This window comes from Typopeltis vanoorti, chromosome 21, assembly GCF_054136105.1.
Source record: "Typopeltis vanoorti isolate ZY-2024b chromosome 21, IOZ_Tvanoo_1.0, whole genome shotgun sequence".
Taxonomy (NCBI): domain Eukaryota; kingdom Metazoa; phylum Arthropoda; class Arachnida; order Uropygi; family Thelyphonidae; genus Typopeltis; species Typopeltis vanoorti.
The window spans coordinates 76,298,406-76,313,148 of NC_143569.1; the positions used below are offsets into that span (position 1 = coordinate 76,298,406).

The following is a 14,743-nucleotide window of genomic DNA, read 5'->3' on the forward strand; positions in this document are numbered from 1 at the left end:
ATATAAATTAAATTACACTTTAATAAATATTTCCGATATTTCGGCAACATCACGTTACCATCTTCAAAAGGAACTTACAAAAAAAGGCACGTGCACATAGGCACTACAACACAGTAACTGAGAATGAAGAGATGAAGCTATTGTTCTCCTAAATGTCCTGATGGTGCTCTCTAGTGGGTGTTCTTGGCCGTTGGGCTGAAGGTCTGCTGATGTAAGCCTCCCAAATTTGGGGCAGTCGCATACATCCAAATTTGTTGAGGTTTGGAGAATTTCTTAGGGCTGAAGCTGATTCAAAAATAGTCTTTCGAATTTGTATTTGCTACGGTGTATTACTGTAGCTTTCTTCCACCGTATTCTATGGCATGTATCTAGAGCATGGTCTGCAAGACCAGAATGGCTGTACTTGTGAAAACGGATGTAGTCCTTATGTTCAGAAATTCTGATATTCGCTGTCCTGCCTATTTGGCCAAAACTGTCTTACTTTGGCCAAACAGGCAGGACTGCGAATATCAGAATTATATTTAAGTTTATATTTGGCACATTTGTTTGGTATGACATTCTAAGCGAAGTCAATGCATCTAGCAAACAATTCAAAATATCTCTTGCAATATTATGGAAGCCTTGAAACCATTAGATTTCATGAAAAAAATTCTTGACATTATACAGAAGCGAAAATAATTTTTTGAAAGTTAAACACCAAGCCCACTTTGCTCTAAATATTGGGTTAAATGCTGATTTCCCAACTAACGACAGCACATGAACTCGACGTATAAAAACTCAATTTGATTATGTATGTCCTGACGAATCAATTACTAATTTTGAGCGACATTTTCAAATTAATTTTTTTAATGTAATTCTTGATTCAGTAATAACATCAATTACTGAGAGATTTGAACAGCTAAATAAATAAATCAATTTTTGGGTTTCTCTTTAACATTGATAACTTAAAATTTGATAATGATACAGTAAAAAAAGCTTGTTTCGACTTAGAAATTGTTCTGTCTGATGGTGATCAAAAAGATATTTCAGCAATAGATTTATTAGATGAATTAAAAATATTGTCTCAGAGGATATCAAATAATTATTTTACCAAAGAAGTATTAAATTATATTTGTGCAAATAACTGCATAAGTCTTTTTCCTAATGTGTATACATCACTACGAATTCTTTTAACAATCCCAACTACAGTTGCAAGTGCAAAGCGCAGGTTTTCTAAATTAAGACTTATTAAAAATTGAGGTCCACAATGTCCCAAGAGAGAGAGAGATTAGCTGGCTTAGCCACTTTATCTATTGAAAGTGATATAGCTAAGACATTAGATCTAGAAGTAGTAGTAGTCTTTTGATGAAATTAAGGCTAGAAAGGTTTTTTTTTAAATAATTAAAATTGTTAATTCTTAGTTTAGATTTTTTTTATATTTGTTTTGTAATGTTTAATGTGATTTGTGTAATATTTATAAATTGCATTAAAATTATGTACTTACTCATATTATATAATAAACACAAAATATTTAATTTATTCATTATTATTATTTATTTATTCACTATATATATATATATATATATATATATATATATATACACACACACACATATATATACACACACACATATGCAATTTCGACAGAAGGGCAGAAAAAAAAATCTTGCACACGCACTCAAAAATTTGCTTGAGCTGGCGCCGATGAAGTAATGTAAGCATATAGTTTGTGTATATTATGAAAACATCCAGAAAGTGTTAAAATTGGTTCACCATCAAATTCCTGATATGTATCTTCAAATGGATTTATAGAATGCTATGACAGTACTATGTGATTTACATTATTAACCTTTCAAATCTTCATAAAAATTAATCTGCTAGTTACTATCAAACTAACATGAACTTGGGAAAACATTTATTTCTCTAATAACGAGTTCAGTTAGCAAGGACATGAGCGCTGGATTTTTTGCTAGGAGGGTGGTGAATGAGTGGTATGAGTCGTCAGAGTCAGTTGCAAGTGCTGTATCAGTGAACCAGTTCAAGGAAAAGCATAACAGGTTATGCAAAAGAGGGTAGTATTTGGTGTTCAGAATGTTATGGACCTCCCACAATGAATTTATGAATGTGTTGGTTTTTCTAAAAAACAGTGTAATTTTTTAGAATGCTCTAAAAATACATGTAATTATCCATTTTAAACTGAGGAAGTGTTAAATGAAATATATGAAATATTTATTATTGGTATGAAAGATAGTGTAAGAGATTACACATGGGTTAAATGATCCAAGATCTGTACATCTACCTTTTTTCCCCAATATTAAGGTTATAAATCAATTTTCTATACACTTTTATACCCACCTGTGGTGACGGCACTGTAGAGGCACTATAAGTTCCTTTGGCATGAGTGAGTCCATATTCAATGGTAGGGAGATTTGATACAGTTTCCCACTCTCCAGTCAGATCTGTTTCATCGTCGTCAGAATCTTTTCCATCCTCATCTATTAGTAATAAATCCTTCAGTAAGGATTCTTCCATGGAATTTACTAAGCTAGGACTAATTTCAAAAGAACAACATCTGATGGAAGACAAAAAAAACATATGCATATTAAATGAAAATAAATGAATAAATAAATAAAGTACATAATATCTCTAAGAACAAAGAACAATTATGAAATTTTAAGAAGCTTTACAACAACCCCAATTTTTTTTTTTTTTTTTTAACTAACCTAACATTAACTTACATATAACATACATATACTAACCTACATATTGTGTAATTACATAATATTATTTTGCATGATGAATTTCAAATGCTAGCAAGCTATTTATAAGAAAATATCTATTGCAATTATTAATATTTACTGGACAAGAGTAGCACATACTATTGAAATCTTATACTCTAAAAAAAATGGTTAAGGATATCTGAATTATAAGAACTAGTTTGATTTCACATATAAGAAAATAATTTCCAAATTTCTATACACTGTATAATCCTGTCTTTAAACCAACCATTTAAAAAAATACATTTATAGGCCTTCAGTATAATTATGCACTACTATCCAATGTTTAGGGGGGGTTTTATATCTTATCAGCAAAAATTTTTTGTTGATGTGTTTGAGAAGTCAGGTCACAATTATTAATACTCAAGAATGTGTACATGTCTAAATCTTGCTATACTCTTCATTCTCTGTGGCATAATGCCAAGATCCACCCGCTCAAGTTACCAATGTCTCCTGGAACTAAATTCTACAACTTTCGAGCTCTCAATCTCCCACCCACCATTCTTTGCCAAGTTAGTTTCAGCATTTGAATTTTCCCCATGACATAATGTCAAAGCTACCAATTCAAAATTCTCTCATGTTCAACATCAGTACATGTCTGCAAGGATAGAAAAATCAGAATTTCCCCTTCTACATATCTTTTCTTTCACTGTTATGTGGTGATCAGCATTCATTAGTTACAAAAATATAAATAAATTTACTTCAAAATTTTATTTGAATGCAATTTTATTTTAAGATAAAGTTATTAACACAGTAGTTGACTTGTCTATTTCACTAATAATGCTTTCACACACAAACACACCTTTTTACACTGTTTTTTTTACATGATTTCGAAACAACATGGTTTAGAAAACAAAAGCAATGCACTTCATATTACCAAAATGTTTTCTTCATCTTCCTTTGTGCCCATTAGTTGGTCTGTAGAGAACAAGAATGTAGCTAAATGAATATGTCCAAGTTTTTGTCCCACCCACTTCAGCTGACTTTTGGAATTGTTTCTGTTAGGCATCTCTGCTGGCTTTCTTCAACATGACTGGGGATGTGATCTTTCTTTCCATGTGTATCCTAATAATGATCCAAGCCATTGTCCCAAGAGTATTGATGATGTTAACTTCTTGTTCAGTGATGGTGTTATATATCTGGAAATCATAGAAAACTAGCTAAACAAAAGTCATAGGAAAACTTTGGTAAGAACACAGAAAATAAATATCAAGAAGGTGACAAGATATTCTGAAGGTTGTAGAAGAAGCTCAGAAATGGAGGAAAGAGTGCTGTAAAAAGAATTAGAGATGGTAAAAGTGACATGAAAACTGGAGAAAAAGATATCCTTTGTACAGAGTAATTACTTTGAAAAATTGCAAAATGAAACAATCAGTGACAGCACAAAGGTAAAAGACACTCAACAGGCATGCAAACAGGAATACATATCCATACATGAAATAGAAAAAGCCATCAAAAGCCTGAAATGTGGAAAGGCAGCTGGAGTATATGATATTCGACCAGAAATGCTCACGGTATGGAGGTATAAAAATATTACAGTGGCTGCACTGCATAGTTCAGAAAGCCTGGACAGAGGGATGAATTCCAGATGATTGGAGTGGAGCTCTCATAGTACCCATATATAAAAAGGAAATAAAACTAAATATGAGAATTACAGAGGTATTTCTCCACTGAGTGTTCCTGATAAGATTTATACACGTATACTTAAGAAACGGCTCAGAAGGCTTGTGGAAGGGAAGCTTGGTGAAGAACAAGCTGGATTCAGGCCAAATAGAGGCTGTCAGGATCAGATTTTAACTTTATGACAAATAGGTGAGAAATTGTGGGAATATAACAGAGTTCTCTTTTGAAGTCTTGTAGATTTGAAAACGGCACATGACAAGGTGCCAAGAGAAAAGCTATTCAAAACGATACAGTTGTATGGTGTCAATGGGACATTATATCAAGCAATACTTAGTCTTTATTTGAGCTGTAAGTCAGCAGTTAGAATTGAAGTACAGGAAGATCGTTTAATGATAAATCTGGTGTCAGACAAAGATGTACATTATCCCCTCTTTATTCATTATCTATATCAATCACATTATGAAGGAAAGTGATATTAAACCTGATATCAAAATTGGCGATGTTAATGCCAGCTCTTTGTTTTATGCAGATGATGTTATACTTCTAAATAAATCAGTTACAAGTCTGCAAGATTCCCTGACTAAATTGAATAACTGCTGTAATAGATATGGTATGAAGGTCAGCAATAACAAGACAAAGACAATGCATTCTCCATTCACAATGCAGTTGCTTCTGCTTATGAAAATAAGCAGAAGCAACTGCATTGTGAATGGAGAACCTATAGAACAAGTAAAACGTTACAGCTACTTAGGCACCATTTTTAGTGAAAATGGTAAAATAAATATGGAAATAGACAACAGAATCAACAAAGCTGGTATGTCAGGAAGTCAACTGAATAAATTTATATGGAATAAAAGAGAAATTAGTCAAAACACTAAATTAGCTGCATATAAGACAGTATTCAAACTAATTTTTAACTTATGGGTCTGAGAACTGGGCTAGATGTAAAACACTTCGCCAAAGACTAGAGACTGCAGATATGCGAGTCCTGAGAAAGATTAGGGCCGTGAACAAATGGCATCAATGGCAATACCATATTAAAAACGAGGATATTAGAAAAGAACTCCACATTGTCAGCATCCAGGAATGCATTAGCAGAGCTAATCTCAGGTGGTATGGTCACTTAAACAGAATGGGTGAGGAAAGATTAGAAAAACAAGTGTTCTCTGCCAGGTTTGCAGGAAAAAGACTCAGATGGTGCCTTAGAAGATAGAAACATAAGATCAGATAAAGTCTTGACAGGTAACAGATTGATTTGGAGGAAAGTTATAGATAAGAAGTTAGTAATGATGTAAGTTTTTCATATAGTACTATCATATGCTGCATACCCATCGAGGGTACATGTCAGAAATTTGATGATGATGAGCAATTCTATTTTTAGACGGTAGATTTTGATTTAGCACGGTTCAAATGCAGCTTATTTTTAAAACTTCTGTTTGAATTCAGTTCTGTTAAAAAGGGTATTTCCATTATAATTAAATAATTATAATGGAAATACATTTTATTTAATATATATAATACATACTAGTCAGTTATATATTGACCCTCTTTATCAATGACCTCTTGCCATCTGTCCACCAACTTCATTATACTGCGTTCATAAAACTCCTGAGGTTTACTGGCAAAAAACTGATCCAGGTGTCTTTTGACAGCCTCCTCATTAGCAAAGGTTTTCCAGTTCAGAACGATCGCAATAAGTGGTAATAGGAAGGTGCCAGGTTAGGTGAATATGGAGTATGTGGCAAAACATCCCAGTCAAGACGTAACAATTTACTTCGGGTTGTTAACGGTGTGTGGGGTCTGGCGTTGTTGTGTGAAAGACAACTCCTTTCCGATTGGCCAATTTAAGACGTTTTATTTGTGCAAATTGCATGCGTCAGTCGCATTAACTGTGAGCAATAGACAGTTGAATCGATCATTCTGCCTGACGGTAACACCTCGTGGTGGACAACATCTTTATAATCCCACCACACAGAGATCATTATCTTCTTTGGGTGCAATCCCGCTTTCGAGGTTGTTTGCGGCGGTTCGCTCTTGTGCCCCCCCCCCATGATCTTTTACGTACCACATTATTATACATGACCCATTTTTCATCTCCCGTAATCATACGCTTCAAAAATTACTTGTTTTCTTGGCGACGTCACAGCGAATCACAGATGGATATGCAAGCAGTCATTTTCCCCAGTCAATTAATGCAGCACCCAAACATTGAGTTTTGAAACATATCCCAGCTTGTGCAAATGGTTTTCAATGCTTGTATGGGATATGTTCAGTACTGCAGCAATCTCCTGCACTATTTGAGATAGATTTTTGTCGACAATATCCTTCACGACACTCGAATCAACCTCGGCCGGGCGACTGGCGAGAGGTACATCACTGACGTCGAAATCTCCAGAAGGAATTTGGCAAACCACTTTTGGCATATGCGTTCTGTTAAAGCACCATCCTCATATATATACGCTGCATATTTTTTTATGGGCCTCCGCAGCTCGTTTGCCTTTTTTGAAATAAAAAAAGCAAAATATGCCAGTAATGTATGTTATTTCCTTCCATTTCTAAAAATATGTTACACAAACACAACTGAAGTAGGCCAAACGAAAATTCACTGAAAGGTTATGCGAAATGTCGCCTTTCAACTGCACAATAGCGACAGGCAAAGTGGCCTAAACTTGTACTAACGCAATACTTATACTTGACGACAACAAAAAATCAGTTTTTGTAATTACGATTCCCTGAAGTTAAGCCATCCAATGATCCATTATATTCACTTGCCGTTGGTTCGAAGCAGAAGGCGCTATGCTGGTTCCTTGAAGTTAAGTTATTCCATTACGGGAGGCCTGCCTATATAAAGCTGCTTGGAAAGAGTCAAGCTGTTTGTTAAACAATCATTTCTTGTTTACAATTTGAAATATTTACATGTTTTGTTCATGAAAGTTTTGTTCGTGCAATAGAGTTATACAGGTATGTATGTATTAAATTTTGTACACATAATATCAAATTAGTAAAATTAATTATTGATTATTTTCAGATATTTACATAACACCCCATTAATCACGATGTCAGATAATTCAGTTAAAAAGAAAAGAAAGAAAAACTGTTTCTTTAAAAACTAAGATCCAAATTTTAGATCTTTTAGCAGCTGGGGAAGGTTCAACATCCTTAGCATCCTTAGAGAAATATTTTGGATTGAACGAAGCTACCATGAGAACAATTAAGAAAAATGAAGAGGCCATCAGAAAATTATAAAAGTGAAGATGGAAAAGGCCCTAGTGATGTGGATAGAAGATTGCTCACAAAAAGGAATACCTTCAGACAGAAATGTCATCAAACAGAAAGCATTATGGTTGTACAAACAGATTCAGGAAAAGGAGCCAACAACATCAAACAACAATTGTGATTTTTTTGCGAGCACAGGTTGGCTTACAAAATTTCTCAAAAGATATGGGCTTCATAATGTAAAAAAAGGAGAAGCCAGATCTGCAGATGAGTCGGCAGCTAGAGAATTTCTTTCAAAACTGTTTAAAATTATTGAAAATGGTGGCTACGCTTCTGATCAAGTTTGGAACGCAGATGAGACCAGCCTTTTTTTGAAAAAAAAAAAAAAAAAGAAGCCAAGTAGAACTTATATAGCAAAATCACAAAAAAAGTGTTGGTGGCTATAAAGCAGCTAAGAATCGTGTGACTATTATTTTGCAGCAATGCTTCAGGAGATCGTATATTAAAACCATTACTCATTAATCGATCCCTAAGACTGTGTGCAATGAAAGATGTGGATTTTAACATGTTACCAGTGCACTGGAAAGCAAACAAAAAAGGTTGGGTTACAAAAGAAATTTTTAATGAATGGTTCCATCGATGTTTTGTTCCAGAAGTTAAACGCTATTTGATGGAAAAAAAATCTGGACTTTATTGATTACAGACAATGCACCTGGCCATCCTGTTTTAGAACACCCGAATGTGGAATTTTGTTTTCTGCCACCTATGACAACATCCTCAATAATACTTGTACAACCAGGATGTGATCACTACATTCTAAACTTACTAGATAAGAAGAACATTCCAATACATTTTGGATAAACTAGATAAGGATAATTTACTGAACAGTTATTGATGTGTAGAAGAAATTTTTCATTTTGTATTGCATCAAACTTGCTAAATTGGCATTATCAGAATTGAAACCATCAACTTTAAATGCATGCTGAAAATCTACTTGGCCAGAATGTGTGAAAAGAAAAACCCTTATCTTTGCATACAACTGAATATCCCAATATCATCAGATAACACATGCAGTTGGTAGAGAAGTATTTGATGATTTTTCGTCTGCAGATATTGAAGAATTGGTGGTCTACAAGGCTGTTAGTGATGACAAAATAATAGAAGCTGTCTTTGAAAATCTCGATGAAAAAAGTGATGATGTTGAAGAAATTCCACTCCCTGCAGGATTAATTAAAGAAGGGCTTCAAATGGCTAGTAAATTGCAAAGTCATTATCTTACACATGATCCAAATACTGAATGAGCTGAACAGTTTAAACATGAACTGAAGTCATGTATGGTGCGATATGAAGAATTATACAAAGGTCCAGTCAAACAGGGTCTCAACAATTAATTACAGAGTTCGTGGTAAAAAAACAAAACCTTCAGAATTATTGGAAATTAGTGCTAATTTAGTTCTTTTTACTGAAGAAAACGTTTTGCCATTGCCGTATGAGCAGGATGGCCAAAGTATTTCACAAGTGATGGAAGTGATTTAATTCCGGTTTCACACAAAATAATGTGGCTACTCTTCAGAAAGTAACAGTGAATAAAAGTTAACTAATAATAACCATATGCGCAGGTGTATTTGGGCCTTTTCGAATTTGTTTTATTAGTGACACACTATTTTCTTTATGAGAGATACATATGTATATACTCTGAATAAGTATTTAAAATAAAAAATATTCCATTAAAATTAAACAGAGTTGCAATGCATGCAACTAACCAACTTGGATTGTCATAACTTGTTAAAAATTCTTCTTTTATTTTATATATTTTCTTTCTTTTTATAATTGTTATAATATTTTTATAAAAATATTATAATAATTATTTATAAAATAAAATAAAGTATTTATAAAATTTTTATATCTTTCTTTTCTTTTCATTGAATAAATAGTTTTATTCAATGATTTTCATACGTTTTGTTTAAAAATAACTTATTGTTCGTATCGGGTTTTCACATCTGGAACCATTCTTCTATTTTTTTATATGCACTGTATTCTTTTTTACTTGATGTTTTCTGAAACCAATCTACCATATAAATGGAGAATTTGGTGTATATATGTGCATGTGTGTGTGCAGCTCATTTCATGTTGAAGTTTAATGGAAAAAACACATCTAGAGATAATAACTACTAACTAAATTTATTTGGCTCATAAATTACTATGCCAATATTTACCTCTTCTAATTACAATATTCCTCATGTTTTACAATCTCCCAAGTCAAGGCCACACGGTCACTTTCACCAATTGGAGGCAATGTTGTCACCTTGGTTATGGATAGCTCTTCTGATCCTATGACCAGCTCCAATACTCTCCTGCCCCTAGTCCCCTCTATCACATGCTGTCTTAAGTAATTATCCCTCAGCAGGTGTATAAATTCTATTTCCTTTCTGCCATGTGATCTTTCTTAAGATCACATGGCAGAAAGGAGATAGAATTTATACATAATAATCACTCGATTATTGTGTATAATAATCGAGTGATCATTATACATAATAATACATATATAATTGAGTAATAATCACACCATAATAATCACTCGGCATATACTTATTGTACTAATTTGGCGATGCACGTCTTCCAGATCATCTGTGGAATTCCCTAGCCTATAGCAACAACCAAGTGTATATTTTGTCATACTGGTCTCAATCTCACACCACAATGCTTCAAATGAGCAACCACCCTCCTGCTTGTCTCCTTTTCTTTTTGGCTGCAATTCATCTGCTATCATCAACAGTACTCCCCCCCCCCCCAACCTATCTTCCCTGAAAATACAAAACCCTTCACATTCAATCCCTGAACTACATCATCTGCTATTAGCCAAGTCTCACTAATGCCTATAACTTTTGGCAAGGTTGCACTAATCACCAAAAACATGTCTTTTTTCCTGATACTTCTAGTATTAGTATATAAAAATGGCAACATTCCTTTATTCCTCCACCCACCATTACTTTCTGAATTGACTACTAACCTATTCAATATTTTTGCTTGAGAGACTAGATTCCTCACTAGGTCATTCTTGCACTCGCTCCCTTCATGGTTGCCTTCACACAAACTCACTTGCTTCCACTCTATTTGCTTAAGTTTCCCTGAATTTGCACGTCAGCAAGCTCGGTGAACAAAGTTCTCTCTAGACATCTAACACAAAAAACTTTCAGATGTAGTCCATCCTCATTGTACAAATCCTTCTTTCCATCAAACAGAGACCACAGATCCACAAATTCTATATCATTTCTTTTGCACAATCTATGTATAGACTCATTGGCTATCAATACCCTCCTCCTCCTAATTCATATTTAGGAATTTAGGGACACAAAACACACATGTTGAAATGATTATTTTACTAATTATTAATAAAATAACACTTGACGTTTCAACCCCTGTATTGAGGTCATCATCAGAAGGATACATGTGTATAGGGAACCAAGCTACATGCTTTTGCACTCTATACTGGTAAATTAAATCTAAGCTGTTAATTAATCTTTTTCTTAGCCTGACCTCTAGCGATAATTAAATAAAATAAAATAAAAGTCAAAAAAATAAAAAAAATTAAATTAAATTAAATAAGAAAAAAAATTAATAAATAAAATAAATAAAGAACTACAATAAACTCTGGCAATGACAGAGCAGAATGGAGGGAACTGCTGTTGAGCTACCAGTCCCAAGACTAATGCAACTGATGAAATGAATGAATAAACTCTGCTAAAGTCCTCTTCTGGATTTGTACAGTTCAGATTGTTATATAATTATACTATGATTTTCTTCAGGACTTGTACAGTTCAAGTTGCTATGGAATGTTAAGTGGAAAAAAAAAAAAAAAAACACTTCAAGTCTTCTTGTATTGGGATATTTCTTTGGCTTGTTCTGGTTGCTATAAAGGTTGTAGATGGGTCCTCCACATTCTTGGAATGGTTAGGCCATCATTTTTGTTCAGATTTTGGTTATGTTTGAGCATTTCAAATGTTTCTTTGAATTTCCTCTCGAACCAGGTTTTGGTGCGGTGTAGGGACTTGGTATTTTTCCAATTAATTCTGTGGTATGTTTGGAGTGCTTAGTCAGAAAAGCGGTTTTTTCAAAATGGAGGTATTTGATGTGTCGTTTGTGTTCATCCTTGCTAACTGGGATGGTTCACCCTGTTTCCCCTATGTATGGTAGGTTGCATGTGATTTGTATTTTGTATACCCTTGGGTGGGCTAGGTTTGGAAGAGGATCTTTGGAAGAACTGAGTAGGTGTCTTAATTTTGTCAAGGGTTTAAAGGTGGTTTTGAGGTTGTATTTGTGTAGTGTTCTGTCTATTTTTTTGGAAATGCCTCGCAATAGCATTCTTGAAATCTTTTTCATTTTTACTAGTATCTCTGTGGAGGATCTCGTGAATAGTTTTTTTATTGTATCCATTTTTTATAAATGTATGGTTGATGATCTTGTATTCCTGGTTTAGAGTTTCTTCAAATAGTTTGAGCTCTGTGTTTGAGGGTGTTTATGACACCTAGTTTTTGTGTTGGATGGTGATAAGAATTTTTGTGTATGTACTGGCCTGTGTGTGTGTGTGTGTGTGTGTGTGTGTGTAGGTTTGTGGTAGACTGAGAAGGCCAGACAGCCTGAGGAAAGATGTGCGACGAGCATATCTAGGAACGGAAGAGAGTTGTCAACATCTTCGATATAAAAGTTAGCAATTGGGGGGGGGGAGTGGTGAGCCCATGCTGTACCCTCTTTTTGAAGGTAAAAATTGTTTTGCCACACAAAATATCCGGAGCGGAGTAAGTGGGCAAAGAGGGCCATGATGTCATGTGAAAATATGTTCTGTAGGAGTAAGATAGTATCATTGATCGGGATATTGGTGAAAAGGGAAGTTACGTCAAAGCTGACTAATAAATCTTAGTTGTCGAGTGTAATATTTTTAATTTTGTTTATGAAATGTGTATTTATTATGTAGGAGGGGGACCAACCTACCGATTCCTTGAACGTGGCCGCTAATTTTTTGGCTAAGTGGTAATTTGGGCTGTCGATTCCTTCAACAATCGGATGTAGTGGTGTGTCTGTTTCGTGTATTTTTGGCAGGCCATAAATTCTGCACTCACGAGCATAATGAGGTATTAGTTTTTTGTTGTTTCTTCCGGCCATGTGTTAATGGATTTAATTCAGTTTAATTAATTCAATTAATTTTATTTTATTTAATTATAGCTAGAGGTCAGGCTAAGAAAAATATTAATTAGCTGTGTAGATTTAATTTACAAGTATAGAGCGCAAGAGCATGCAGCTTGGTTCCCTATACACATGCATCCTGATGATGATGACCTCAATACAGGGATCGAAATGTCGTGTTATTTTATTAATAATTAGTAAAATAATCATTTCAACGTGTGTTTTGTGTCCCTAAATTCGTAAATATGAATGCTGATCACTGTGTTACCTTAAAAGAAAGAACCAACTTTTAAGGTTGGTACCAATGACCAACCTTAAAAGGATGGTCATTGGTACCAACCAAGACAATCATTTCCTTCGACTTATCTTTTGTGTATCCAGATGGCGTGGCTAATATCGTGAATTTCTGCACCTGGAAAACACAATTTTGAAATACTTTCATTAAGTACTCCCCTGATTGAGTCTCCATACAGAATTTTCTCCTTTACTTGTTTTTCTTGTTTGTTCGGTCAGGCTTTATTATTCTTTGGGATCACCTGCTTCTTTCTTTTTTCAGCCCTGCTTAACTCTTGCTACTTCTGCAGTTTTTTCAATTTTGCGCTTTGTCCTATGAAGGATAAAGTGCGAAATTTAAGTGCACTATTTTTTTTATTGATATCCATTTCGTTCTCATCTATTTCCAAAACCACACATTCGATATTATTAACATTATTTTCCATCTTATCATCAGTATTTGTTGCGTTCTCATCACCTAACAGACACTCACTTTTAAAACATTTAATGCATATTCTCTCTCTCTCTCCAGTTTCAACTTCCTTCCACATATTTTTTAATTTTCTCAATGCATACATACATTTCACATACACTGCACTGAATAATATTCCGCAAATTGCCAGACAACATGGTCTTTGCTGCCATTGTTCATTGCATTGGTGACATGCTGAAAATATCACAACAAAATTGTTATAAATACACTAATACTCTAAAAACACAAAAATCTAAACTACATTTTGAGACATTCGGCTATAGAGGGCAGCGATGCAAATGTTTTTAGATCCTGCCTTTCATACTCAGTCTGTGTTTGTCTTCTTGCTAGTCTGCCTGCATGCATGGCTTAGCTGCATTTCTCTGTGCCCATGAAGATACCTTGGTGACCAAGGCAAAATATTATTAAGTTACACATTATTATTATTATTATTATTATTGGCATAGTAATTTATTTCAAAATAAATTTAGTTAGTAATTATTATCTATAGATAATAATTACTAACTGTAATTATTTACAGTTAGTTTTCTAACTGTAAATAATTACAGTTTTCTCCATGTGTGTGTTTTCTCCACCCCCCCCCCCCCCCACCCCCCCCCCCCCCCACCCCCCCCCCCCCCCACCCCCCCCCCCCCCCACCCCCCCCCCCCCCCACCCCCCCCCCCCCCCACCCCCCCCCCCCCCCACCCCCCCCCCCCCCCACCCCCCCCCCCCCCCACCCCCCCCCCCCCCCACCCCCCCCCCCCCCCACCCCCCCCCCCCCCCACCCCCCCCCCCCCCCACCCCCCCCCCCCCCCACCCCCCCCCCCCCCCACCCCCCCCCCCCCCCACCCCCCCCCCCCCCCACCCCCCCCCCCCCCCACCCCCCCCCCCCCCCACCCCCCCCCCCCCCCACCCCCCCCCCCCCCCACCCCCCCCCCCCCCCACCCCCCCCCCCCCCCACCCCCCCCCCCCCCCACCCCCCCCCCCCCCCACCCCCCCCCCCCCCCACCCCCCCCCCCCCCCACCCCCCCCCCCCCCCACCCCCCCCCCCCCCCACCCCCCCCCCCCCCCACCCCCCCCCCCCCCCACCCAGTATATTTAAAAATTTTCTCTATATTTATGGAATGCTAATTTCAAATTTTTTCAGTAGAATTTGTGCAAAAATTTATTTTTGATCTCACTGGCACAGAAAATCATAAAAATATCATCATTGTATTTC

General features: G+C 36.0%; 1 protein-coding gene across 1 annotated transcript in view; it reads right to left on the reverse strand.

Annotated features, from left to right (window-relative positions):
• The window catches only part of Atg14 (autophagy related protein 14), a 125,820-nt gene that overhangs the window by 3,067 nt on the left and 108,010 nt on the right, over positions 1–14,743 (reverse strand). The window contains exon 9 of the mRNA XM_090411173.1: positions 2,335–2,551. Within this exon, the coding sequence (XP_090267299.1) occupies positions 2,335–2,551 (217 nt within the window). The remainder of the gene's footprint in view (positions 1–2,334; positions 2,552–14,743) is intronic.